Raw genomic sequence first — 25,686 nt, forward strand, 5'->3', positions numbered from 1 at the left:
CTCTGTCCTTGCGAACCTTTACATGCAGACACGTGACACGCGTGGGAACGTTTCTCTGGGAGTGAGCTCGTGCGTGTCAGGTGCCGGGAACTTCCCTCTTACACTGTGACTGTCTTCCCCGTCAGTGATATTTTAATTCTTCTTACTTTTTAAGATTTCTATTAATTTTTTTAGAGAGACACGGCCAGCACACGAACGGGGTAGTTCAGGGAGAAGCAGGAGGGGGCGTGTGGGGCCCTAGCGGTGACCCTACAACGCTGACCTGAGCCGAAGTCAAGAGCCGGATGCATCACTGCCCGAGCCCCTCGGGGCCCCCACCTCCGTGGTCACCGCCCGACCCCAGGGGCCCCACCTCCGTGGCCAGCAGTGGCCGTGTTTTCTAGTGGCGGCGCCGCATTCAGTTTCATGAGTTTGTTGAGGGCTATTTTGAGAGCTCGGGGTTTGGCTAAGTAGCGTCGGAATTCCCACACTCGCGGTGACTTACGGTCTCAGGCCACTGCCTGCAACGTGCAGGGTCGAAGGCTGCGCGTGGTGGATACTGCACTGAGCTGGTGAGCTGGTGAGCTGAGACACCAGACGCCTTTCAGAGTCTGGTTGAAGAACCGTGATAGATTCTAATGAAGACGGGTACAGGCCCTGCCGCTTGCCCCCGTTTTACACACCTGTCCCTCTGCAAGCCCGGCGGGGTGTGCCGGGGTCGGGGCGGGGTTTGCTTGTGTGCACTTGGGCTTGCCGCCCCCGACGAGGACTGAAGACTGTGTGGTCCTGGGTGGGAGACCTTGGCCCGTCACACCCAGCCGCACGGGACTGTTTGGACTCTGGGTTTGGTTCTGCCGCTTGTGAGAGGCACGTTTGCCCGCCCAGTCCATGCGGAGCCAGTCCTCGGCGGTTTGTACCACTGCTCAGCTGTCCGGTGCCATTGGTGGAAGCCCCCCAGGGCCCCTGGCGGGAGTCAGATCCTGTGGGAGCACGAGGCGGGCTGCAGGGGTGCCGGAGGCCGGGGCCTGCTGCGGTGTCCTCCCTGTGCTCGTCTGCCGCTGAGGGAAGGATCTCACGGAGCTCTTCACACGGTTCCCATCTGCTTTCCGTCCTGCATTACTAACACCGTTTGTTGGGTCGTCCTCACCCTGCTGGGTTATGAAGATTAGTGTCACCTTGTCCAGTGACAGGTGGAACCGGAGAAGCCATCCTGATGTCAGTGGTGTGTTTTCCTTCTGGACGCAGGAGGCAGGGAGCCTGATCGGGGTGTGGTGGGTGCTGTGTCCTTACGAACCACCTGGGACTCTCGTGGTGACAACTGTAGACATAAGCTTGTAGCCCAGCCCTGGGGCCACCTCACCGCTGACTGGCACGGGCAGGGTGCAGGCATCTGTGCGGGGGGGTAGCTGTCCTGTGGCCCGTGTCCGTCCGCTTTCAGGCTCCGATGGCTTCTCACTGGACATTTGTAACTTAGTAAGAAGTAGTCATAACGTAAAAATTCTTTATGATACAAATTTTAGTGAAATTTAAAGCCTTCGAATAACTTTTGCAGAGGTGCGGGGGGGGGGGTTAAGGTTTGATCAGAAAAAGCCAGAGAGGCATTTATTTCTATGATTATGGGTTTGTTTTCTGTTTGCTAAATCATATCACCTTGAGAATTAATGATCGTTGCAGCAGCAGTGCAGGCTCAAGCCGGAGTTCTCCGAATTTGCCAGGTTCCGTTTTTAAAGACGGTAGATGTTGGCTGGGGGTGTCTGTCCTCAGCACAGGGTATCTGCTGGGCCCCTGGTCCTGCCCGCGCGCTGGCTCATGGATGCCCCCCAAGCAGGTGCAGGGATTGGGGCCGAGGAGAACGCTGCTGCCCTGAGGGGGTTCTCAGAGGGTGTTGGAACCAAGTGTCGCCGTGACAGTGTCAGCGCAGTGAGGAAGGCCCGTGTGCAGGGTGAATGCAGTGGCAGGCGCGGCTCCTGGTCCCACCGTGGCCCCATCAGCCAGCCCCCTGGTGATTCTGCTTGCAGGTTTCCAAAAGGGACGTGTGCATGTGCTGCTCTTGTGCTGAAAATCCTTCCGTGGTCCCTGCTGCCTTCAGCACCAAGTCCACGTTTCTTCACGTGGCCAGAAAGAGTCTCTGCTGTCCGCTCACCACCCCGTTCCTGCCTCCAGGGTCACACCCAGCACAGATAGCAGACCCCTTCCCCCAGTCTGTGGGCCAGGGCCATGGCAGGCCACGGCAGACCACGCCATGCCACGGCAGGGAGTCTACTGCGTCTGTGGTCCTCTCGGTCTTCGGCCCCAGTGCAGATGTCCAGGCTGGCCGGGCTCGAGAGCCGCGGGAGGGGCGGCACTGAGCGTGGCCGGGTCAGACGGCAGTTCCCTCCTGTGTGCCTGTGGCTTACCTCCCTTACCTGTAGTCTCTGGCTTACTCTCCCAAAATTACCAAGTCAAAAATTTAAACCCCAATTGATTCATTACCATACTTGGTATAACAATAGTATTAAAATCACCACTAGGAATCCTGTAGTTTCATTGGAATCTTTTCTGTTAGCTGCCAGACTTTAATGGGGCTCACAATGATCTAATACTCTGAAAATTTGAAAAAGCCAGGTCAAACCTATGAGTGCAATTTTCCTAAATACAGTGAACTATTACACAAATAAAACCCATCATCTTATTGTCGGAAGGTTAATCAACATATATGGAAATGCTTATATATATGTAAATTATAAGAATTGTTTATGACCATGAAAAATTGAGCTCGAATCAAAGGTGCTTCTGAGAAATTAACCATTCTATAAGTAATTATTCAGTACAGGCGAGAGTCAGTCACCAAGAGGCCCAAATACGGAAGGGTTTAATAATTAATCCCTTCACGCGGTTCACAACATGTGCCCCCTGCACTCCACGAGGGGGTGACGTGAGAGCAGCCAGAGGGGGCCACGGGCAAAGGCAGCCGGCGAGCCCCCATGTCCGCGCAGAAACTCACTCCGCGCTCGGACATCCAGCGCTTCCCAAAAGCCCCTGAAGGGACCCAGGAGTGTGAGCTCGTGGATTATAAATGTTAAAAAGATGTGAAAATAGCATACGTTGATTGTGTAGCATTTTTCCTCTTTTCTTTTTTAAGATTTTATTTATTTATTGGAGAGAGAGAGCAAAAGCACACGGAGCAGGGGGGAGAGGGAGAAGCAGGTTCCGCTTGAGCAGGGAGCCCGGCGTGGGGCTCCATCCCAGGACTGGGGACCGCGACCCGCGCCGCAGACTGATGCTTCACTGACGGAGCCCCGCAGGCCCCCTGTCGTGTACCATTTTCTGTGTTTTTGTTTCCTTACAAAGTCCGCAGGAGAAGGTGGTGTAAGAGCACAAAGGGGTGTGGTCTCGGTGGTCACGCCCGTGGCCGTGGCCGTGGCTGTGGCTTACACCCAAGGGCCGTGGTCGGGTCTGTGACTGCACAGTGTTTGGAAGGAAAACATTTCTGTGTGTCCGCAAGTAGTCGTCATTTTAGACTTGCAAAGAGCCCGAGTAGAGCAGAGTAGTATGTGGGGTAAGTGATCTTTTGATGCGCTAGTTTACGTAGAAATATAACCTGCTGAAGTGGAAGATGAAATTCCGCGATGGACGGGTGCCTGCGTCGAACAGGAACTTTGTACTTGCTTTACTAGGGGAGTTATGGAAAGAAAAATGGGTGAGTCGTAAGGATTTCTTCTTCAACTATGAATTTAACATGAGTTTTTTTTCCCAAATTTTGAACTGTTGGTGGTAGGTGTAGGAATCAGGCCGCTAAATCGGACAGTTTCACAAGGAAATGCGTGCATCACTTAAAAGTCTATTCGAGGGGCCCTGGGCGGACCAGTCGGTGAGCGTCTGCCTTTAGTGGAGGTCATGATGCTGGGGTCCTGGCATTGAGCCCCCGTCAGCCTCCCTGCTCAGCAGGAAGCCTGCGTCTCCCTCTGCCTCTGCTGTTCTCCCAGCTCGTGCTCTGTCACACTCTATCAAATAAATAAGTAAAATCTTTTTTTTTAAGTATTATTTATTTATTTGGCAGACAGAGATCACAAGTAGGCAGAGACACAGGCAGAGAGAGAGGAGGAAGCAGGCTCCCTGCTGAGCAGAGAGCCCGATGCGGGACTCGATCCCAGGACCCTGAGATCGTGACCTGAGCCAAAGGCAGAGGCTTAATCCATAGAGCCACCCAGGCGCCCCCAAATACATAAGTAAAATCTTAAAAACAACTATTCAAGAAAGCAAAGTGGTTTTTCAGTTCTTGTTCTGAAAACAAAAGTGAGTACATGGTTCCTGCTTGAAGTGTGTTCTGTTTTATATGAATTCGTGTAGGTTTGGTGGGTTTTCTGTTTGTTTTTTACTGTATAAGCAGTAACACCATTATCTGGGTGTATGAGTGCCCAGATAATGGACCTCGCACAAAGCATTTAAACCCCGTTTAGTCACGAAGGTGTTCCAAGACGTCCGAATGTGACCTGGGCCGCACGGGGAGTTGGCAGGCGTGACAATGCAGGGGCTCTGCACGGGCAGTCGTGTGCTCCAGGGACGGGAGGGGCCCAGGCCGGGCTGCCAAGGGCTTCCCACTTCCTTCCTGTCAGTGCCGCGGGCGCGCCTGGACCCTCTCACTGAGCGCCGTGTCGCTGGAGTTCTGCGCGGCTGTGCCGGGGGTGATGGGCTGCCGAGAGCACGTCCCTGGCCAGATGACAGAACAGGGAGACGCGGAATGAGGCTGCCTTCCAGGGACGGGGCAGGGAGGCAGGTCGGCTGTCACGCCGACTCTCGCCTGTCAGGGCGGCAAGCCTGGGTGAAGTTCGAGCAGCTTTTCCCAACATGGTTGTGCATCAGGATCTCCAGGTTCGCGCTGCGAGGCTGAGTCAGCAGCGGTGGGTGCACCGCGGTCTGCTCGTGCCGGCTCCGGGTCCTGACCCCCTCCGCCAGAAGTCCTGTAACTTCCACCTCCGTGTAAACCCCAATACAGCCGAGACATAGATCCACGGCCAGTGAGCCCACAAGCCGGAGAAGGAGGGCCTGGGGACGGCGTCATTTCAGCACATTCAGTCGCCGTTTCCTTGGGTGCGGCTGATGGTCGAGCATGTATTTTACTCGACACCCAAATTTTAAGTCAGGCGTTTGCGTCAAGAGTACTTAATATTAGCAATTGAAACACCAGTGATAAACTAGTAAGTTACTTCGTATTAGGAGTTTTTAAATTAAGCTTTTTATTTTCAGTTAGTTGTTCCTTCATAGTCCATTTTCAGAAACGAAACGGACAGATCTCATGTACCTTTACCCAGCTTCCCCAGGCTGTGGCGTCGTGCAGAACTGTCGGTAGGATATCGCGGCCAGGGGTGGTCGTCGGCACAGTCAGGACCCAGACCCTTCCGTCCCACACACTGCCCCGGCGTGGCTAGTCTAGTTCTCACTCGTTTCCCCTCGATAGGTCTGTGGAAGTGCAGCGCCTCACAGGCCTTGGCGCTCCTTCTGAGAAGAGAGGACTTTATTGAGCCAACAGTGGTTCTTACGTGTATCGGAGTTTCTGGCTAGCAGGAGTATTTGTCTTGATTTGTAGAATTAGGAAATGTGAATTTATTAATTTTTGACTGACGCCATTCTCCAAAGTTGGGTGTTCTGGTAAGAGTTGGCAGAGCGGGCGGCCGGCGAGGACAGCAGTCCGAAGGGACGGGTGCTGGAACGCAGCGGTGCTCGGCCGACCTCCCACGTCAGGCGGCTTTAGTGGTACTTGCCAAAATATGCCACGTTCGTGTAAAACACTAGATAAAGGGAGATATCCAAAATGTCATTTCACTTTTCCTAAAGGTGCATGTGGAAACCAGAGAATCCAAATCAATTTAAGAAGCTCTTTTCCTCTAGAATCCACGAGGCTCTCCTTGTAAATCTACCCTCTGCTCGAAGCTCTACCCTTGGCTCTGTGTCCCCGTATGCCGGGGGAAGGGTCTTTCCCGGGAGAAGTGGCCCTGACCACCCTTCGATGCCTTCTTGTCCGTTTTTGACTGTCCGCGCCTGCGCCAGCCTTTTCTGTCCTGCGGGAGCCGGGCTTGCCCGCGAGATGTGAGGACGCCCCTCCCCTGTGGCCGAGTGCCCTTCCTGACTCGGTGCCCCTCCGTCTGCACGTTCACGCTGGCCCTCAGACCCTGGTGTTCCACGTGCGTGTCCGAGAGTCACTGCTGATTTGGCAGGTGAACGGATTTGTGTGGCTTCCCGTTTGGGGCCCGGGGTCGGGCCAGATGCCCCTCTGTACGTGCCCCGTGCCACCCCTCCCTGCATTCTTTCTGTCCCAGGGCCACAGTCAGACTGGAGTGGTACTAGGACTAAAGGCAAAGTTGTCCCTTTGTAAACAAGAAAGCGTTCTCCGCCTGGCAGCTTTGTGGAGACACGCCGCATGTACCGTAGCGCTCGCCCATGCATTTAAAGTGTGGAATGTAATGGTCTTCAGCGTACTTGCAGAGTTGAGCACCCCGACCACATCTAGTTTTGGAACATCTTATCACCCCAAAAAGAAACGTGGCACCATTAGCGGCTAGCAGCCATGCCCTGTGCCCCCGACAACCGGCAGTCACCGCTGTGTCTGTAGACGCACCTGCTCTGAGCGCCTCACCTCGTGGAAGCCCAGCGCGGAGGGGCCTGCCAGGGCCGCTCCTTCTTCGGGCTGCCTCGGTTTTCACTGTACAGTGTGCCTCGTTTGGGTCATCTGCTCCCCGGCTGCTGGCTGTTGGGCCAGGTTCCCTTCTGCGGCCGCTGTGGGCATTTGTGCGTGAGCTCTCCAGGCCGCGCAGGTTTCATTTCTCTGGTGCATGCGCGTGGGCGTGGGGTGCTGCGTCCCGTGCCGGTGCCGTGGTGCGCTTTTCTGGGGACGTGTCCCCGTGTGGTCCCCAGGAGCCACACCACAAGGCATCGTGTATGTTACCCCGGGGATTGATAACGTCACAACTTCTAAACTAGTCTGTCCTTGCCAGGGCCAGCAGTTCCCAGCCTTACTCACGGACTCCTCGCTGTCGGGCCAAGGGGGAGCAGGGTCACCGCAGGTCATCCTCGTGAGCCACACCCCACAGCCCTCCGCCGCTGCGTGTGAGGAGATCGCCTACCAGGTACGTCACACACCTGCGTGCACACGCGGTCGAGGGTTGTCAGGGACACGGATTGGGAGGGGCTGGTCCCAGAGGGCTCAGGGCAGGGGGCCGCTCCTGGGGGGCCTTCTCAGGCCGAACGGGGGTGACAAGCAGGGGCCGCACCGCACAGGGCCTGGGGACAGCCTGTGTTGAACGGTGGGGGCCGACTCCTTCATTCCTCCGTGTGCGGTTGGCTGGAGCCGGGGTTTTGTGCCGCAGAATAAGGTGCAGAAACAGCCGTGCGTGAGGCTGGTTTTACGTGCGTGAACTCTCCTGGGCAGCAGACCACAGCGGTCACTCTGTTCCTTCCAGGGGTTTTCTGGTAAAACCTCTGCTGACTCTTCGGGTCTGGTTGTGTTTTTTCCCTCTACACGCGTGTGTGCACGTGGCCCCTTTGTCATTTGAGTAGTTTTTCCTTAAAATGTGTCTTCTGAGGGTCTATGACATTTGGGAGGTGACAGTTCTGAATACAGGTGAGTCCCACGACCACTGTCTCCTCACTGCTCCTCCGAGGGGAGGGAAAGCGCAGGAAGTGAGTAGCCACGGGGTCTGGGCAGCGTCCCGTCCCGTGCAGCTTGAGCAGACGCGTTTCAGGACAGTCATGGTCTTCAGTGCACGGGGACCCCCTTTTGTGTAAAGGCTGTAGAGCCGGGCAGCCTGGGCGCTTCCCCAACCGGGGCTCATCCGGCAGAAGGTGAGTGTGTGCCTGGGGGCCCGGCACCCCGTGGCGGCTCAGTGACACTGGGAGGGTCCAACGGCCTTGGGGTGCACTGCTGGGCGCGTGTCCACTAGCGCAGCCCTGGGGGAAGCCCGCGGGCGCACGGGGGTCCTCGGGGCGCCGCTGGCTCTTGGCTGCCGCTGGGTCAGCACACGCGGTGGCGTGTGGCTTGCAGCCCTCGCGTCTCCTCTGCTTTGGGGCCGTTCAGATGTTCTCTGACTCACAAGAAATGGGCTTTTCTCACTGACCTGAACACACAGTCTGTTTCCATCATTTTTTCGCTTCACACACACAGACGCTCAGGTTAGACACACGCACACCTGAGAGGCGTCACGGACGGTGCCTCCTTCGCGGCGTGAGGAGACCACGTCCGCGCGCTTCTTGTCTCTTGTTTCACTCCTGTTTTCCTCCCGTTGTTTGTCTTATCCTAGCGTAGACCTTACAGAGTGACCTTAGCGCACCTGGAAGACATCTTTTGTCGTTAAGTCGTCGTCTTTAAATTTTATCCATTTCTATGTATTAGATTTTATGAAAAAGTACTTGATAAACTAGATAAAAATGTTGACAGATCCCATCAATTTTCCTTATAATTACTTACGATTTTATTTCACTAAATTGTCATGGACAAGTGTTTATCTACAAACCTGAACTCTTATTTATAAACGCTGAGCGACACTCGCCTGCTCCTTTTGGTTTCAGGGTGTTAGTGGCGCCCCATTGAAGTGACTTGGGAACCCGGCTCGTTCTGAGCCCCGTCTCAGGTGGCACCCTACACGAGCGAGAGAGGACTCACCTCCCACTAAGCGCTCCTCGCGCTGTAGGCTGCTGAGAGCTCTCACCCTAGCAGGAGCATTTGGGGGCCGTGTCCTTTGTACCTGGGTCAGCTGTCCCTGCTGTCCCCGAGAGCGCGTATGGAGTGCACGCCACATGCTGGCACTGCTCTGAGCGCCGCGTGCGGTCCCCAGTGTGGGTATCCGTGAGGACACGGCACGGGGCAGCCACCAGCACGGCCGGCCCTGGAAGGTGACACACATGGAGAGCCGTTCTGTTTGCTCCGTGCTGCTCGGAGGGCCAGAGTGGCTGGTCTAATCCGTTGGCCACCCCTGACGGTGCGCTGAAGGCCGGGTGTGTGGCATTGGTGTGTGTCCATCGTCTTGTCGTCCGTGTGTTTGCTCACTCTGGCCACCGAGTGAGTTCCGGGGTTTCTGACCCACTGCAGGTAGCTGACGTTTCGGCCGGCCTGGCGCAGGGCGGGCAGCCGGAGAAGGAGGGCCGGGCGCACCCGTGCCTGGAGTGTGGACGCAGCTTCGCCTCGGCCGCCGCACTGCTGCACCACAGCCGGGAGACGCACGGCCGGGAGCGCATCCACGTGTGTCCCGTGTGCAGGAAGGCCTTCAAGCGTGCCACACACCTCAAGGTATGTGCCACCGTCCCCACGGGTTAGAGACTCTCGGTTGGTTCGGGTCGGTGGGTGTCATGAGTCTTGTTTGCAGCAAGGAAAGAGTTAACAGGTATCCCCCTTTGGGAGGAAAAGATCAGTAGGAGTTTAGTGTTAGCAGATCTGCTGGTTACGTGTTCGTGCGCAGTTCCCAGTCCGGGTCTGATAGGACTTAGGCTGGCACTGAGATGCCGTGTCTCACCGAGGAGAGCGGGAGATAGTAGGAGTCCGCCAGCACCTACTGGCCGGGCCATGGGGAAGCAGGAACTGCCCTCTTCGCGGGGGACCCACACTTGACACGTCTTTCGGCAGGGGAACGGGGAACCCCTCAGCAGCTGGCTCTGCGTCCACCTTGAGAATGGGGTCTGCATGCCGGGAGAAGGGCTAGGTGAACTCTGGGACGTGCGCACGGTCGGGGAGAGGAGGAGGAAGAGCTCTGGGACCTGATGTCCAGGGCTGCACTCAGGTGGCCTGCCGTGGTGTGGGCCGCGGACCCCTTCCGGCGACTGCCGGCCAGCACTCCTTGTTACCAGAAGTGGCCGCATCTGACCACTGGCTAGCCTGTCAGGGATCCCCGCCTTCTGCTGCACAGTGACCCCGGACGTCTGCTCTCCAGACCCTCAGCGTGTCCGTGTGCCTCGTCTCCCTCTGCCGTGTTTTCTGGCAACTGCCCTCGACCTCCCTCACCCGTCCCGTAGCCCCCGCCTGGCCATGAGAAGCGCTGCACGTAGTTCTCAGGCGAGGAACGTCTTACCAAATAGCAGACCACGTCCCACTCACCACCAAGGTCATTGGCAACAAGGAAGAGCACAGGCCATGCGGAGCCGCACAGCCTGTACCCTGGGCCTTCCGGGGGGCCAGCCCTGACCCCCACTGCATCCCCGAGGGCCCTCATCCCAGACGGGCCTCAGGTCCTTGCTGCTCCGACGGGTCCCCACGGCCGTGTCGCAGGTCCGTCGAGAGCCGCCGTGGCCTCAGGTTTCCTCTCCGTGTGTGGTCTGTGGCAGGAGCACACGCAGACGCACCAGGCCGGCCCTTCGCTGAGCTCCCAGAAGCCGCGAGTGTTCAAGTGTGACACCTGTGAGAAGGCGTTCGCCAAGCCAAGCCAGCTGGAGCGGCACAGCCGCATCCACACAGGTAACCACCGGCTTCCAGGTTGGGGTTCGGGAGGCCGGCGAGAAAACGGGGCTCAGCGAACGCGCGATTGGTGAAGCCGGGTCCGCGTCTGTTGCCCTCGTTTGTGGTCCATTGTTCATGCTAACTTCTCAGTAAAAACCCTGTGGTTTCCCTGGCGACCATGGGAAAGAGAGCCCCCTAGGGCTGCCGTGGCCTCTGGGGACCTGCCCGCGTGAGGGTCCCCCCACCCCGGGCTCCCGCTCCTGCTGCTGCAGGGCACGCCATTGTCGCTCCTCCAGAGTCGGTCTTTGCTGACTTCCTGTCACCGCCTACACCTGCCCAGGTCTGTCCCCGAGGGCAGACCAGTGCGGAGACGCGGGTTCCCGGCTCCTGGCCTCTTGGCCCGTTGCCCTGACAGCTCACTTGCGTCCTCCGCCTCTGCCAGCCCACAAGGTGCCTGTGGCCCGTGGCCCATGTGGAAACACCACCGTCCCAGGGCCCTGTCTGCTGCGGCCTATCCTCTCGGGACTGACGGCAGGACCTGCATCCTGCTCTGGTGGGCAGCCCCGCGTTTGCACAGAGCCAGGCAGAAACCCTGGGTGTCTGGCAGACAGACGCCTCTCGCCCCCCTCTGAGCTCCCGCAGGTGGGATCCCAGTGTCCTGGAGCAGTCCCGCCGGCTGCTGCACCCCTGACTGCGGCACCTGGCCGCGGGAAGCCTCAGGGTCCCACACTCACCTTGCCGTCTGGAGCCCCGACTCTGCTCCCTGAGTGTCCTCTCTGCCCAGCCCCTGACTCCCTTGGCTGGGTCATCTCTGATTGGCCTGCAGGTGTCAGCTTGGACGCCCCTCCCCAGGAGGCCTCTGGGCCCCTTCCTGCCCCTGTCTGGCCCCCACGCCTCCTTGGATATCCGGCAGGTGCTCTCATCAGGGTCCTTCCCCGGTTTCCCAGTGACCCTGCTGGTCCGCACAGACCGGCACCGACCAGGTGTTCAGCAAAACAAATATTGAGTGAAAGACGACGCCGCTGCCCTTCTCATGTATCTACTCCAAAGGACGGTTTTAGGGGATAGGGACCGCCGTTGGCCTGCTAGCACGAGCTAGGTACTTCCAAAGGTTTGGAGAAACCTGCTGACGGTGTGTTGCTGTGGGGCCTGCTTCTGGGGCCGGGAGCTCCCATACCCCCAGTACGCCTGCCACCTTCACGCCAGCCACAGCCCTGGGCGGCCTCAGGTCCCTGCAGCTGCCTCTGGCTGCGGAACCCTCTGCTTTGAGGGTGCGGGCCTGGCCCCCACCACGGCACTCTCCCTGTGACTCAGCCCAGGTCACCTGACTCGAGGCATAGCCACCTCCGTGACCTCCTCATCCTTTGGGCATGTGACCCCTCCCATGCCCAGTCCTGGGGATTAGGGCCAGAAGGCTTCGAGCCACTTTAGGTCTCTGGCTGGCAGGGGGAGCGGGATGGAAAGCCCTCCTGTGTCTTGGCCACTGGGGGAGAGGGACAGGCTTGGAGTGACAGAAGATGACACCCGGGGACTGCAGCAACCACGTGGGCCTTCATGCCAACACGGGGTCCAGGGAGGCCATGCAGGGAAAGGGGACAGACACCTGGCCGCAAGGTAGCCGTGCCGATGGGATAGAACCTTCTAGGCCTAGGGGAAGGGCTTGTGGCCCTGGGGGCTGGCATCCGATGAGTGCGTGGGCGGAGGCAGGGACCGCGAGGGTGGGACTGGGGCCCGGGAGTGGGCGGCAGCGTGTGGAGTGGAGCGGCGCGGCACGGGGGCCGGGCTTTTTCCCGGAGTCGCGGTGCCGGTGTCTCTTCCACCTTCTGTTTCTGTATTAACGTCGCAGCAGTTAGAGTGACGTTCAAAGAACGCTGGATCAGTCACACGTCACGGGACGTGGATGTGGCAGTGTCCTGTAGGTCCTGTGCTGTTGCTTGCCGCCCCCGCTGTTCGGAACACTTTGTTTAAACCGTTTGTGCTCTGCTCTATGTCCGGATGCTCTGGAGTCGGGGAGCTTTTGACGACGTTTCATCCCGCGCCTCGCCGGTGGGCAGAGTTGTTGGAAGCCGTGCGCTTGTCCGAGGGGAGGGAGGGCTGGGGACCCGCGTCCCTGCTCAGAGCATCCCGCCGCGTGCTGTGCCCGCGGGAGACGCCGACGGCCCGTGTTTCCCCAGGAGAGCGGCCGTTCCGCTGCAGCCTGTGCGAGAAGGCCTTCAACCAGAAGAGCGCGCTGCAGGTGCACATGAAGAAGCACACGGGCGAGAGGCCCTACCGGTGCCACTACTGCGCCATGGGCTTCACGCAGAAGAGCAACATGAAGCTGCACATGAAGCGGGCGCACGGCTATGCGGGTGAGGCGGCGGCCGGGCCCCCGGGTGCCCCCTGGGGCTCTGAGCCTGCAGGGTGGGCGGAGGTCAGGGTGCACACAGCGCGGGGGGGGGGGGTCAGGGTGCACGCGGCGGGGGGTCTGGGCACGCTTGGCGGGGGTGGGGTCCGGGTGCAGTTAGTAGAGGTTCTGGGTGCAGACGGTGGGGGTCCGGGTGCACGCAGACCCTCGGAGCGGGTGTGCGGGGCAAGTGTGTCCACTGGGTGCCCAGTCAAATGCCTGTGTCACCCGAGGGGGCGCATCAGGTTGCGCGGCCCCGGAGCACCTCCCTGCCATTCCTCTGGGTCACGCACGGATGGGCTGCGGTGCGGGGCTGGGGTGTGTGGGCTGCGGCGTGGTGGGCCCGGGCTGGTTCTCTGTCGGGCGTTGGCACGGTGTTCAGGACAGTGGGATCCGTGAGTGAGACGGGGCGGCGGGGGAGGGCTCGGACGCTGTGTGCCCCGCGGACTCTGTTCTCACGTCTGCCTCCCGGCGCGTCTTGCTTTTCTTCCTGTTTGCAGCTTGTGCCTGTTGTGCCGCTGCCATTCATGACTCACCGCTTGGCACTGACTGCTCAGCACTGGCCGCGTGGTGACGTAGCCGTGACTGCGCGAGCTGCCCAGCAAGGGCGAGTTGCCCCTGCGGCTCGGGTTCGTCCTCCTGTGGGGTGGATCGCAAATCAGTTTAGAAATCTCGTCTCAGTCTAAGTTGTCTTTATTCCGTCGTGAGTCCCCTTGCGCTGCTGTGCGTCTGACACTCTGCCTACCGTCTGTCCGTCTGTCCGCAGGAAACCTGCAGGAGCCTGCCATCCAGCAGGAGCACGGTGCCGAGGAGCTGGGCCGGACCCTCCACCTGGAGGAGGTGGTCCAGGAGTCCGCGAGCGAGTGGCAGGCCCTGGCCAACGTGTTCTGACCCGGCCCGCCCCTGCCGCCACGGCCGTTTCTGAAGTTGAATGTTGCGAAGCACTTGGAATTTCTTCTTGGAAGCTTCGGGTGTTAAGAAGTGTTGCCATGCTAGTTTTTTAGCTATAAAATTATCTCAAGAATCATTGTCTTCAGAGACTGATAGGAACAACTGAGAGCAGTGTCAGCACGTTGTTGTAGTTTGTGTCCAAATCACTGAACTCAGGTACGACCCTAGGCAGTTCTACCTTCGCGCTGCGGCCAGTGCCTCCAGTTACAAAGAGCGAACTGGGTCTCACTGTCCCGTGCCGTGGCCTCTTTGTGTTAGCGAAGACAAAGGTTAACATGGAACACGTAAGGTCGATTTTCCTTCGTGCTTTCTGTTGTAAGAAGCGTAGCTTATAAAACAAACGTAAAATCGGGGCACGAGGTTCAGAGAAATGTTAGAACACGCAGGGAAGTGTTTTCCATTTTCTTTCTCTGTGTATTTTGAAAGTAGAAACAGACTCTTTCTAGTCTACCGTGTGTTTCTAGAATACGGAGAGATGGCTGGCCCGTTCTCTCCGCGTTACGATTCTCGGACTATCAGCTACAAGGATGCAGCGTCGGGGCCCAGACGGTGGAGGGGGCACGAACGGGGATGAACGTGTCCTCGCGGGATGGGGCGGGGCCGCACGTGCTGCCGAGTCCACCGTCAGGGCCGCGGGTTCGGTGACTGCAGAAAGCACAAGCCATAGGTCGCACGCAGGCGAGGGCAGACCCATGTCCTCGGAGTGGAGGGAGCGTGGTCCCGTGCCCCGCGGCGCGGAGCGGCGTGTCGGTGGGTCCTAGCCGCCGTGCTCCCCTCCTCACGCGGGGGCAGGTGTGTCGTCTAATTCAGGGAACTCTCACTGTCATCAATGGTGCCACATCGAACACGCCCCAGACCAAGTCCCGGCCCGAGCCGGGGCAGAGTGCACGTTGCTCCTCCAGCATTCCAAAGACGGAAGGTTCTTTACTTCACGTGAGTTTCTCCTTCAGCATTATTTATATGTTCTATATATAAATACACATGTACATAGACAGATATATGGGCCTCTGTGTGGCTGAACAGTATATTTTGTAAATAGCGGCGCTCGTCCCGGCGGCAGAGAGCGCGCATCAGAGTTCCGACTCCGCGGGCACGTCAGGCCAGGGCCGTGCTCCTCAAGTCATAAATGGTACCTTGTTCACGGTAACATGAAGGTGGGCTTGTTTTGCTTTTGTTTTTCTCTTGAAAAATAATTGCCTTTATTTTGTGTCACGGCCTCCCTGGTTTCAGAAGAGAGCAGTTTTATTATAAATATTGTATGGACTCTGTATATTAAGAGAGGAGCTCATTTCAGATTCCTGAAGAAAGAGACATTTTCACTGTTATTTTTCAAAGGGCATCTTTTGATTTTTTTTGTTGTTGTTCACTTTTTGGCATATGTACATAAGTCATATTGATGATGATATAAAAACTTTTGTTATGTGAAAATATTTAAGTCAGAAAACTGTTAAATAATATTACTTTTTTTTTTCAAACTGCTTTGTGTATTGTATATTTTTTTAAGGAAAAAAAAAGCCTTATTTGACTTATTCTTGTGATACTGGACTTACTATATATCCTGAGGTTTTCCTTGAATGTCAGTGTGTAGCTGGCTGTAGTCCGTATATTCCGAATAATTGTAATTGTGCCAGAGTTTTAAAGATTCTGCTTTTAATGCACTTTTCTTTTATAATTTTGTATTAAAATATTTTAGAAATGTTGATTAATTTTGGTGAACAGATATCTCCAAAGTTGAAATTATTGCAATTTAAAAAATTTTGTTCTTGCTAGGTTATTTATTTTGGTTGTAGCATTAAATGTCATCTCTCAGGACAAGTCTCTAAAAGGGGTTTATTTAATTCCTAATTGTACAGAAAGCATAGTTCAGCGAACTGTACTGGCCAGCTGCCTGTTTAAGTAAGGCCTTACCAGGTGAATCTAAACCTACTTTTATTTTCGTCAAAGAAAAAAAAAAGATCTTATCAATGATATCATTCTGTGAGTTTTCTCAATTATTAACTATTAGCAGGCAAACACAAGACATTAATATATTATTTTTATTTACTTCCTAATTAAAAAAGCTGCTTCTTTGCAAAACATTCCTTGAAATACAAGGTTTTGTAAAGACATAATTTCACTTGAACCTTTGGTGGAGTACAGGTTGATCTTTGTATTTTACTGGTTGATAAATGTCTTCTGACGAGATTTCTAGCCTCCTGCATAACCAGGGTTTTGAGAATAGATAACTGTATTTTTAGAAATATCTCATCATAGCATATCTGCTTTGGAATAACAATAAATAAAAAATGAAGTTAGGAAGTGTGATTAATTATTTTTCTTTTAAAATATTTACTATATAATAGCTTGGCCCATGGATTAATTCCAAGTTCAGATAATGTTTTAACAGAGCAGAATTTCAATGGTATTTCCCTTGCCTCCGTGAAGTCTAGACAATGAAAACTTGCAAGGTCTACCTGAAGAGCTTCAAAGTTACAAAGTCAGGGTACGGGTCAGCGGCAGGCGGGCCGTCCCTGTGGGCCGCCAGCGTCCTTCCTTTTCTCGGTCACCTGCGTGACTGGCCCTGGCGAGCGAGGCCTCTCCCAGGTTCACGACTGTCTTCAAGCTTGTGGTCAGCTGCCCGTGAAGCATTCCTGGGGGCGCAGGGGGAGAGCTGCCTTTGCCCACACGCTCAGCCTAAAACCCGGGTAGAGTTCTCGGGACGTGGCGGTGGGGGGTGACTGGGACGTGCGGGTCCGGTCCACTGGAGGACACAGAAGTGGTCCTGTTTTCCCGCAGCGGCGGTCGCTGCACACAAGCAGCCTCTTCAACCGTGTAGCGTGAGATGCCCCAACCCTGAGCTCTCCCGTGGCTCCGCTGACCCTTCGGTGCGTGGCCGGGGCTGAAAGGGCAGACCACTCGAGGAGCGGAGGCACCTGCCCGCCGGGCCGAGCCGCGTGGGCCCATCAGGCCGCTCGTTACCCTCTGACGAGGTAGGGCCTATGGGCCGTGAGCCTCTGTCCCCATGAGCCTCTGTCCCTGTGAGCCTCTGTCCCCGTGAGCAATTCCCTCCGTCCCATCGGGTTCATCTTTCGTCCGAGCGCAGCACCGCCCTGGGCATCCCGACCCCCGCTCCGCGCTCCCCCGCCCGCTGTCGCTCTTAAACAAACGTGAGTCCGGGCCTCGCGGACAGGCCTCTGTTCTCTGGCCTCTTGGAAGGGCTCGTGGAACATCTGCGTGCTGGAGCCGCACGCGCCGCTACAGGTGCGAGAGGTTTTACAAGTTCTTCCCACGGGCTTTCCTCTCTGCCGAGAAATACGTGTAACTCACCAAGATTCACGTTTTTAACAAGTAATCATGCAGATTTATGTCAGGAACAACTTTTTAAGAAAATATGTAAAACATATAGGACCGCTTTAGAGACCTCATCTGCTTGCATTCTACCCATTTTTTTCCCCAGAAGTTTATTTCAGAGTCAATGTTGTGCCCCCCGCCCACCAAAAAAGTGAACCCAAGGGTCAATCACTGCTAATCTGTTCTTTTTCTCCGGTCTGCCGTGTGACGTGAGGCGGCGATGCCAGTGCGGAAGTGGCACCGTGCACTCGTCTGGACTCATTCTCTTTTTGCCACTTCGTCTCTATTCTTAGTCAGTGCTTTGGTTTTTTAGACTAGAATTTCAGAAGTGCTACATTTGCATTTGGGGACTCGACCTCTTTACCTTATTCTAAGGAAATCAGCATTTAAAAACCTAGTTGCATCTTTACTGATTAAAAGGTGGGGGCAGGCAGGATTTTTGTTGAGATTCGAAGTCCCATGTCTGTCTTCTTTGCGTCGGGAAGGTTCGTAAGCCTAGCGTCCTGCGCTGTCACCGTGGACCCGGTGTGAGCAGGCCCTCCCTCGGGCACACGCACGCACAGAGGAGCACACGCTGCCCGCCTTGGCCGTCTGCCCTGCACGGACAGGCGCTCAGTGGTTCCTCATACAGATAACGAGGAAAGTGTTTAAAGCATTAAAGGTCAAGATGACGTGGCGGGAGCAGTAGGCCGTAACCATGAAAGATTTTGCTATTTAATCTTTTCAGAGTGAACACTTCGGTATTAAATCCGGGTTCGTAATCTCACAGGTTCTACGGTGATGTACTATTCCTTCTGATTCACCACGAAAGAGAACTTTGAAAATCAGCTTTTTATTCTATTTAAAAGAATTCCTTTTTTATCCTTGAAATTGTTTCATGGTCTACTTATACATTGGATTCTCTTTCTTTAATCCAATTTTGGGTTAGAAATGGATAGTTGTGCCCAAAGCCCGTGTGCTGGCTTTAAGAATAATAAAAGTAGTTTTTGTATTATTTTAAAACTCCTATATATTTACTTCCTTGGGTTTGGGGTGAGTTAGAACTGTTTTCTGTAGGTAACATTTTTAGCAAGGGTTAACCCAACACAGTGATGCTGAATTCGCAATAAATTGGGGTCCATCGGGTTTGGAGAGCATGTGTCTTATTTTCTGTACGTGGGGACAATGGTCCATTCTGTCACCTACAAGGTATTTGAGAGTGACTCGCTGTGAAAGTCGATCCCAGTGTCGGTGTGTCTGCTCATGGGATGTGGGATCTTGGACTTCCCCAGAAATGCGTGGAGTTGGGTCACATTCTAGCATCTAATCCTCCTTACAGACGTATTTCCGAACTTGTAGAAGTTTGAAATTTATGGAGCCGCGTCCTGTTGAGTTAACACATGGAGGGTATCTTGTCCTTTGTCTACTTTATTCCTAGCACAAAAGCAGGGACTCCATACATTTTTGGATTGAACTACCTAAAATGATTTGTTTTTTTTTTTCTTTCCCTTGCACTTTGCTCAGAGGGAATGGTGAGAAATTGTTCGCTGTGTCTGTTGCTTGTTTGTAGGAGGAATATTGCTCTAAGAAAGTTTTAAAATTGGTGGATGGGTGGGTTTTTCAGACAGAATGATCAGATTACGAAAACATTTTTTCCTTAAAGCGGATTGCCGCGACCCTTTACAGAGCTTCTCCAGATGAGACCTTCCGGCATGCCTGACTCTGGTGATGTGAGCGCGTTTGCAAATAAGCGTGAAGGCGTGAGTTTGCAAAGCGCGGCGGGTAGGCTGACTCGGGGCCTCGGCTCAGAACTGCGCTGGCGCTGATGGATGGCTGTCGGGGGCCACTCAGTTAACTTCTCGGGGCCTGTCCCCTTGTCTGTAAAGTGAGTCGACTAATTCCCGTCCTAACGCTCGTAATCTCAGTCACGCGCGGGAACGTCAGAGAGGTTGGGAGGTGCCCCTCCATGTGTCTCGGGTCGGCAGGGCTTAGAGCGGAGCGCTGTCTGCCTCCGATCCCGGATCTCCTCGAGGCCATCGTCCAGGGCAGGCCCTCGGGAGTCCAGGGCAGGCCCTCGGGAGACGGAGCTCCGCCCTCTGGAGCAGAGCGATGCCTGTCCCCCGGGCCAGTGTAATCACGACGCATCTCCCTCTGGGGCAAGGTCAGCTCATGGCCTTTTGTAAAAGCCTCCGGGTCCCTGTGCTCCAGCTCCTGTCCTGCGCTCAGCCCCGGGCCTTGGGCATCGGTCTCCCGGGGTGGCCCGTGGGACTCGGGCGTGGGAATATCCCCACACGGGACTGCCCGTCTCTGTTGTCTCTGACCCAGGACCCCATGCCAGCGCCCCGGATCTGGACTTCCCAGGGGCCTCGGGTCGGGGTGAAGCTCGAGCTCCGCGGCTGCTGGCGACATGGCGTCCGTGCCCTCTGGAGGCCTTGCCGTTGCTCGGCTTGCTGTGCCGGTGGGGACTGTCGTGGCAGGTGCCGGCGGCGAACGGACCGCACACGGCCATAGTGCTGTCCCCACGCAGACGAGCTTCGACGGTCGCGCAGACCTTGAAGGACTCAAGGCTGTTTAGTCCCTGAGGAAAAAGGGAGAAATGAGAAATGTGTGCAGCCACGCACTCGCACGCACTCGCACACACACACGTACGCACACACACACATGTGTACAGGCGCTTGCGGACACGCACTCGCACGCACACATACACGCACACACGTGCACATGCGCTTGCGGACATGCACTCGCACGCACACACGTACGCACACACACGTGCACGTGCGCTTGCGGACACGCACTCGCACGCACACACGTACGCACACACGTGCACGTGCGCTTGCGGACACGCACTCGCACGCACACACGTACGCACACACACGTGCACGTGCGCTTGCGGACACGCACACGTGCACGCACACACGCACACGGGCTCCTGCACACACATGCACGTATGTACACACGCGCGCACTCATGCACGCGTGTACATACTCAAACGCTGCAGACACATGCACACTTACTCGTGCGCGCACACACACATACGCTCACGCAGACACGCACACATGCGTGCACATGCATACACACACGCACACAGGCTCATGCACATACACGCGCACACACACGCACACACACGCCTCGCGCTCTCCCCCGGTAAGCGGCTGTCTCCACGATGCCGTGGCTCTGGTCCTCCCGCACGGCTTCGGCGTCAGTGCAGGCACGTCGGCAGCCCTGGTAACCGAGCTATGTGGGAGGAAATCCCTATAATTAGCACAAAGCAGCTCATCTGGCTCTGATGCCAGCCAGTTCCGTCCTCGTTCTGGGTGAGGGGGGACGACAGCTGGCCATCTGCTCCAAGACGCTCGACTCCGCACTTTCCCAAATTATCTTCCTCACGTTGGATAATCCCAAGCCCTCATCCTTTCCGTGTAACCCTGATTCCTGAAGGAGCTGTGAGTGTACGTAAGGTGCAGCGGACTGCACTCTTCCTGCCTCTTCGCCCAGGCCAGCTCTTTTCCCAAGGAGCCGGTTCCCTTCTGTGGACAGCAGCATCTGGAAGCTAAGACCCATGCGGCATCCCCGCCATGTCCCACTAATCCAGCCCGGGTCCGTGCCCCCGCAGACCTTCTGTCCCCTGAGCTGCCTGCTCTGCCCGGGGCGTCCCCCCGCGTTGGTGGGGCTCCCGCCACACCGCCGGCTGCAGGGTCCTTATGCCTGGCGGCCTGACAATGGTGGCGACACCCGGTCCCGATCTACACTGAGTGGCGTAGCTCTCCGTTCTCATGGGAGTCCCTCCTGTGCCTCCCCTGCCCCCAGGACACCTCTGGGCTCTGCTTGTGTCTGGGGCTCCCAAAGCCCCTCCTCGTGGAGCTCAGCCTGGTGCCCACCTCGTGGGAAAGCGCTCGGGGAAAGCGCACGTCCCGATCAGCTCCAGTTCTGCCTTGTTTTATTTTGAAATATGTCCCCGAGTGTCGTTGTGGCAGTTGCTGAGTCCCTGCAGGATTAACCCTTGACTGACCATTGAGCGTGCGTCCTGTATATGCACCATCAGAAGAGACCGGCCAACTCCAAAAACACTATGGTAGAATGTGAGTCTTGGGGCACGTGGGTGGCTGCAACGGTGAAGCGTCTGCCTTCAGCGCAGGTTGTGATCCGAGGGTCCTGGGGCCGAGCCCCACGTCGGGCTCCCTGCTCGGTGGGGAGTCTGCTGCTCCCCCTGCGTGTGCTCTCCCTCTCTCTCGGATAAGTAGATAAATAAATAAAATCTTTTAAAAAGATGACTCTCTATGCATGATTTTCCAGATTCCTTGATCAGGAATTCGGGGGCAAAGAGGAGGTAAGAGCTGGTGCTGGCGAGCAGGGCAGCTTCCCAGGCTGGGGGCTCCAGACGGTGGGCTCGGGTCCTCCCGCCACCGTCCCAGCATGGGGGCCACCCACATGACTTTCACAGGCCCAGAAGTTCCCTCCCGGCTGCTGCCGAGACAGAAGGGAACCAGGACTTGAGTTAAAAGCAAGACAAACAAAGATTTTGGCTTATCTTTTTTGAAACAAAATTGTTGTCACCCAAAGCAATGACACATGGGGGAGGTGAACCATGAGACACTATGGACTCTGAAAAGCAACCTGAGGGGTTTGAAGGGGCGGGGGGTGGGAGGTTGGGGAACCAGGTGGTGGGTATTAGAGAGGGCACGGATTGCATGGAGCACTGGGTGTGGTGCATAAACAATGAATACTGTTACGCTGAAAAGAAATTAAAAAAAAAAAATTTCCCAAATCCTTCATGGCTGTCCATGGCTTTGTGTGGCAAAGAGTAGTTTCCCCGAGTTTCTTTAGCGCACGTGAACAGGTGTTTCCTCTCGTGAAGACAATGAAGTGTAAATATATTTTAAAAGATCGTGTAAAAACAAAATGAAAATTCTTTTCCTGGTGACATAGCGCATCCGTGCCCTAACTGTGGCCTCTAGTCCACTCTCCCTTATTGGTCTGAAAGCCACGGGCACCAGCCCGTGCCCCGCGCCCCGACGGCACAGCCCACACCCGGGTCACCCCTGAGATGCGACCACTCATCTTTGCGTCGCTGGGGCCCGCATTCTGCAGACCAGAACAAAGATAAAAGAAGACACCACACAAGTATCATTAAAAGTTTATTATTTTATTTCGATATCGACCGACGGCGTGTCGTTTCCACGAGGCCCCCACCATCCCCGTGCTTGCTGTCTGGGGCGGCCGCGCACAAAGATCCCTCGGCCGACTGCCGGCTCGAAGACGTAGAGCGTGTGTGTGTGCGTGTGTGTGCGTGTGTGTCAGGAAGTGTGGAGGTTTTGTTTCTGAAACTTTGTTCCTTGTTCCCCCGTAACCCTCTCATCATGGAGGCTATGGGTTAATAGACATTACATTACGCCCACACCGGGCATCGGAATTAGGACAGGGTTACGTTGGTGCATTGACTACTCCTCATCTTCGTTCTAAGGGCGGATGACGCCGGTGTGGCTCCTTGGAAGGCCTCTAAGACGCAGCTAAAATCAAACGGTGGGTCAGTGTGTTACGAGGGGGCACAGGAAAGGTGAGCTCGAGTTAGAAAAGACACGATTTAGAGGAGCCCCGTCTCCACTCGCAGGGCCAGCCAGGCCCGGCCCCCACGACGTCCGGCCCCGCCACTCGGGACGCGGGCCCTCCGAAGCCCGTGGCCACGCGCGTCCGAGTCGGGATGCCGGCTGACGGAGGTCATCTGTCCACGAGGTTAGTATCTGCCATGCACACTGCCGTGAGGAGCACCGCCGGTCACCTCCCACGTGACCAGGGTGACGCCGCCAGGCCACCCAGAAAACTTCTCCAGTCCCACTCTGAGACGAGCGTCTCCCTGGACCCTCCTGCTGGGCTCTGGGGGGGAAACAGGCTGTTCGTAGAAGCCGCTCTGGCTCCTGCCGTGCCATCACCTAATTTCCAAGAAGATCCTGTTTCCCGCTGGGGCCGAGGCCCAGCCCAGCTCCGCCTCCTTGTCCCCTCGCAACCGCGCCTGAGACCCGCCAACCGGGGGTGGTGGGCAGCCGCCGCCTGCAGGCGCCCTCCGCGCCCACCCCATGGGACTCTCCCAGCTGCCCGCCCGCGCTGCACGTACTGAAAGCCCCCTGTGCCGTCCGACTGCTCATCCTGGAGGGAGAGTGAGTGTGTGTTAGGAGGTGAGCCGGGGTCGGGGAGAGAAACCAAAGGAAACAAAGGAAGCTCGGATCAGCAGTCCTCACCGCCCCGCACGCGTCCCTGTGTCCACAGCGGTGTCGCACGGCAGCACCTGCGAAGCCTGGGGAAGCAGAATCAGCAAAGCCAGTCCGAGGGAGGAGGGTGAGCTCGGAGGTGCGCCCCTGCCCCTGGGCCGCCAGCGTCTGGGCCACGCCGGGTGGAGGGGGCTCCGGGCACGCACTCTCTTCGGACACAAAGTCACCGCTGACCGTCTGTCTGTCTCCTCTCTGCTCGGCCGATGGCCAGAACCGCAGGGCGCGGCGTGCCTGGCCCACCGTGTGCGCAGCTCAACGGGCGTTAGGCAGGGGGTGTCGGCTACACGTGGGGAACGGATGTGGACGGTATTAAATTCGTAAGGCAGTTGTATTAAGAAGCTGAGGACAGGATTCGGGGACCCCTGGGGAGGGCTTCAGCGTCTCGCCATGGGGGATCCGGAACGACTGTCTCTTCCTCCCTGAGAAGAGGAAACACACAATTAGACAACATGCGTGGGGCCAGGGCCTCCGCTCCTGCTGTGGGATCCAGCAGTGGGACCCCCGCTTGAGGACCATCTCGCCTGGCTCTGAGGCCGGGGCTCTGGTTGCCCGTGTCCCAGCACCCTGAGCTCGCACGAGCTCGCCCGATGTGCCGGGATCCTAGGAGAAGCTCCTGGGCCGCCTGCCCAGGACCCAGAAAGCCGGCACCCACGTCATGTATGGGGGGCGGCGACTGAGAGGCCCCCGGAAGCAAGGTGCCTGTGAAAGCATACATCACCAGATGCCACCTGCGCCCTGGACACCACCCGGGGCGCAGCACGGCCGCCACCCTGGGCAGCGAGCTCGGCGACGGAAGCCTAGCGCCGGCGACGCCCCCTCCTGTGCCCCGTGCACAGAGGAGACCACAGCTCGGATCTGTTGGGCTAGGGCTATTTCCAAAAGGCCCTCTTCATTGTTAAACAGCTGCTTTGTGGGGTTTTAGTTTCCTCGGTGAGAACATTTACGGGACTCCAGCCCCTGGAGTACCTGGCGAGCCCCCGGGAGCGGCAGGGCCGTTGGCCCGGCTGGCCTTCCACAACCCGGCCCTCAGTGCTGCCCTCCGGGGGAGCCCAGAGCACGTCCGCACGAGCCTCCCCACTTTCTGAGCCCCAAAATTCACCTGCGCGGCTCCCCGGCAAGTGCAGTCTCATTCTGAAAGGGTCGGACCTGCTTCCTAGAACAGAGGCCATCCACCCGCCAGCCTGTGCACTACTGTCCCGTGAGACAGCATTTCACTGCCCCGGGGCTCCGTCTGAGCGCAGGACAACGGTGGGCATCCAGTGTTATTTCTATGACTGTGCCTGCTCCTAGCCAGTCCCCACTGTGGTGGAAGAAGACACCAGCCCGGGAGGCGGAGTCTCCCGAGGAGTCAGAGCACAGCCCCGTTGAATGACGCCCCATGGCCACGCAGCCAGCGGCGGAGTCAGGGTTCCACCCAGCAGCCCTGCCGGGCGGGTCGCAGGCGCTCCTCCCTGCCGGGTTCTCCGCACATTCGAGCAGGTCGATGCCAGCAGCGGGTTGGCCCTGGGCTCAGCCGAGTGGACGGGCTGGAGCATGAGCAGGAGGTCGGCCTATGGCCGTGTCTGGGGCAGGAAGGAAGGGGACCTGCGGGAAGGCCGTGCGTTCCGGCCCTGCCTTCCCCAGCCCCGTGTGGGAAACTCAAAGCTGTGCATGTGCAAAGAAGAAACTGGTAATATTTCAATGCAGTTCCCTAATGATTCAGAGAAAGGCAGGTTTCCAAGCAGTTCCCAGCCCACGGGGCGGACCATCCGTGGCAACGGCACCCCCATCTGTACTGGGGAACCTCCGTCCGCACTCACTGGGGAACCTCCGTCCGCACTCACTGTCTTGGAGCCCTTCTCCCCTCTGGAGGGAGTTTTCAATCGACGGTACCACGTGCGTGGGCTCAGTCAGCCCTGCGACCGCGGCTGGCCAGTTCGTGGACATTTCGTATAGTAAACTCTCATGAAAGCCACAGTCACTGAATTTGATAAACTGAAGCTTCCCTTGAACCCCACGGAAGCTTTACAATTTCTAAACTACTTTGTACAGACAGACATGTGGGAAAACACAGAACCGAGTGAAAACGAATGGGCCTCGCAGGCTTGTGTCTGTCACCCACGATGAACGTGCTGGACAGGGACACGGCTGGTCCGCTCGACCCGCAAGCTTCTTGCCCAGGCGGGCGAGATCCGCACACATGACCCCATGATCACTGGGGTCACAGACCCAACTATTCCACCATAAATGGTAAGACCGTGATGTGTTAGGGGGCTGATTAGAAAGCGCCCTCGTGCAGATTAGAGACCTCCTGTCAAGGGTGACCGGGGCTGAGGGACCTCGTGCGTAGCTGCCTGAGGCTGAGCCTGAACTGGGGGAGACCGGGGGCCTGCGGGAGGCACAGGTCCTGCCTTCCGGCG

The 25,686-nt window shown here is 56.8% G+C and overlaps 2 protein-coding genes across 11 annotated transcripts in view; one reads left to right on the forward strand and one right to left on the reverse strand.

Annotated features, from left to right (window-relative positions):
- The window catches only part of ZNF236 (zinc finger protein 236), a 99,534-nt gene extending 83,525 nt beyond the window's left edge, over positions 1 to 16,009 (forward strand). For 3 of the 4 annotated variants that reach the window (XM_045085241.1, XM_045085238.1, XM_045085239.1), the window contains 5 exons: positions 6,951 to 7,082; positions 9,041 to 9,238; positions 10,267 to 10,396; positions 12,553 to 12,729; positions 13,531 to 16,009. In XM_045085241.1, the coding sequence (XP_044941176.1) occupies positions 6,951 to 7,082; positions 9,041 to 9,238; positions 10,267 to 10,396; positions 12,553 to 12,729; positions 13,531 to 13,655 (762 nt within the window). In that variant the 3' untranslated portion in view covers positions 13,656 to 16,009. Of the gene's footprint in view, positions 1 to 6,950; positions 7,083 to 9,040; positions 9,239 to 9,571; positions 10,230 to 10,266; positions 10,397 to 12,552; positions 12,730 to 13,530 lie in introns of those variants that run through there. The other variant, XM_045085240.1, reaches the window with a different exon arrangement.
- Positions 16,010 to 22,151: 6,142 nt separating this feature from the next.
- The window catches only part of LOC101670298 (myelin basic protein), a 101,347-nt gene continuing 97,812 nt past the window's right edge, over positions 22,152 to 25,686 (reverse strand). For all 7 annotated transcript variants that reach the window (XM_004745654.3, XM_013052824.2, XM_045085244.1 and 4 more), the window contains one exon: positions 22,152 to 23,706. In XM_004745654.3, coding sequence (XP_004745711.1) covers positions 23,662 to 23,706 — 45 coding nt within the window. In that variant the 3' untranslated portion in view covers positions 22,152 to 23,661. The remainder of the gene's footprint in view (positions 23,707 to 25,686) is intronic.

This window comes from Mustela putorius, unplaced genomic scaffold (genome assembly GCF_011764305.1).
Source record: "Mustela putorius furo isolate JIRA1106 unplaced genomic scaffold, ASM1176430v1.1 tig00000835_pilon_pilon_pilon, whole genome shotgun sequence".
Taxonomy (NCBI): Eukaryota; Metazoa; Chordata; class Mammalia; order Carnivora; family Mustelidae; genus Mustela; species Mustela putorius.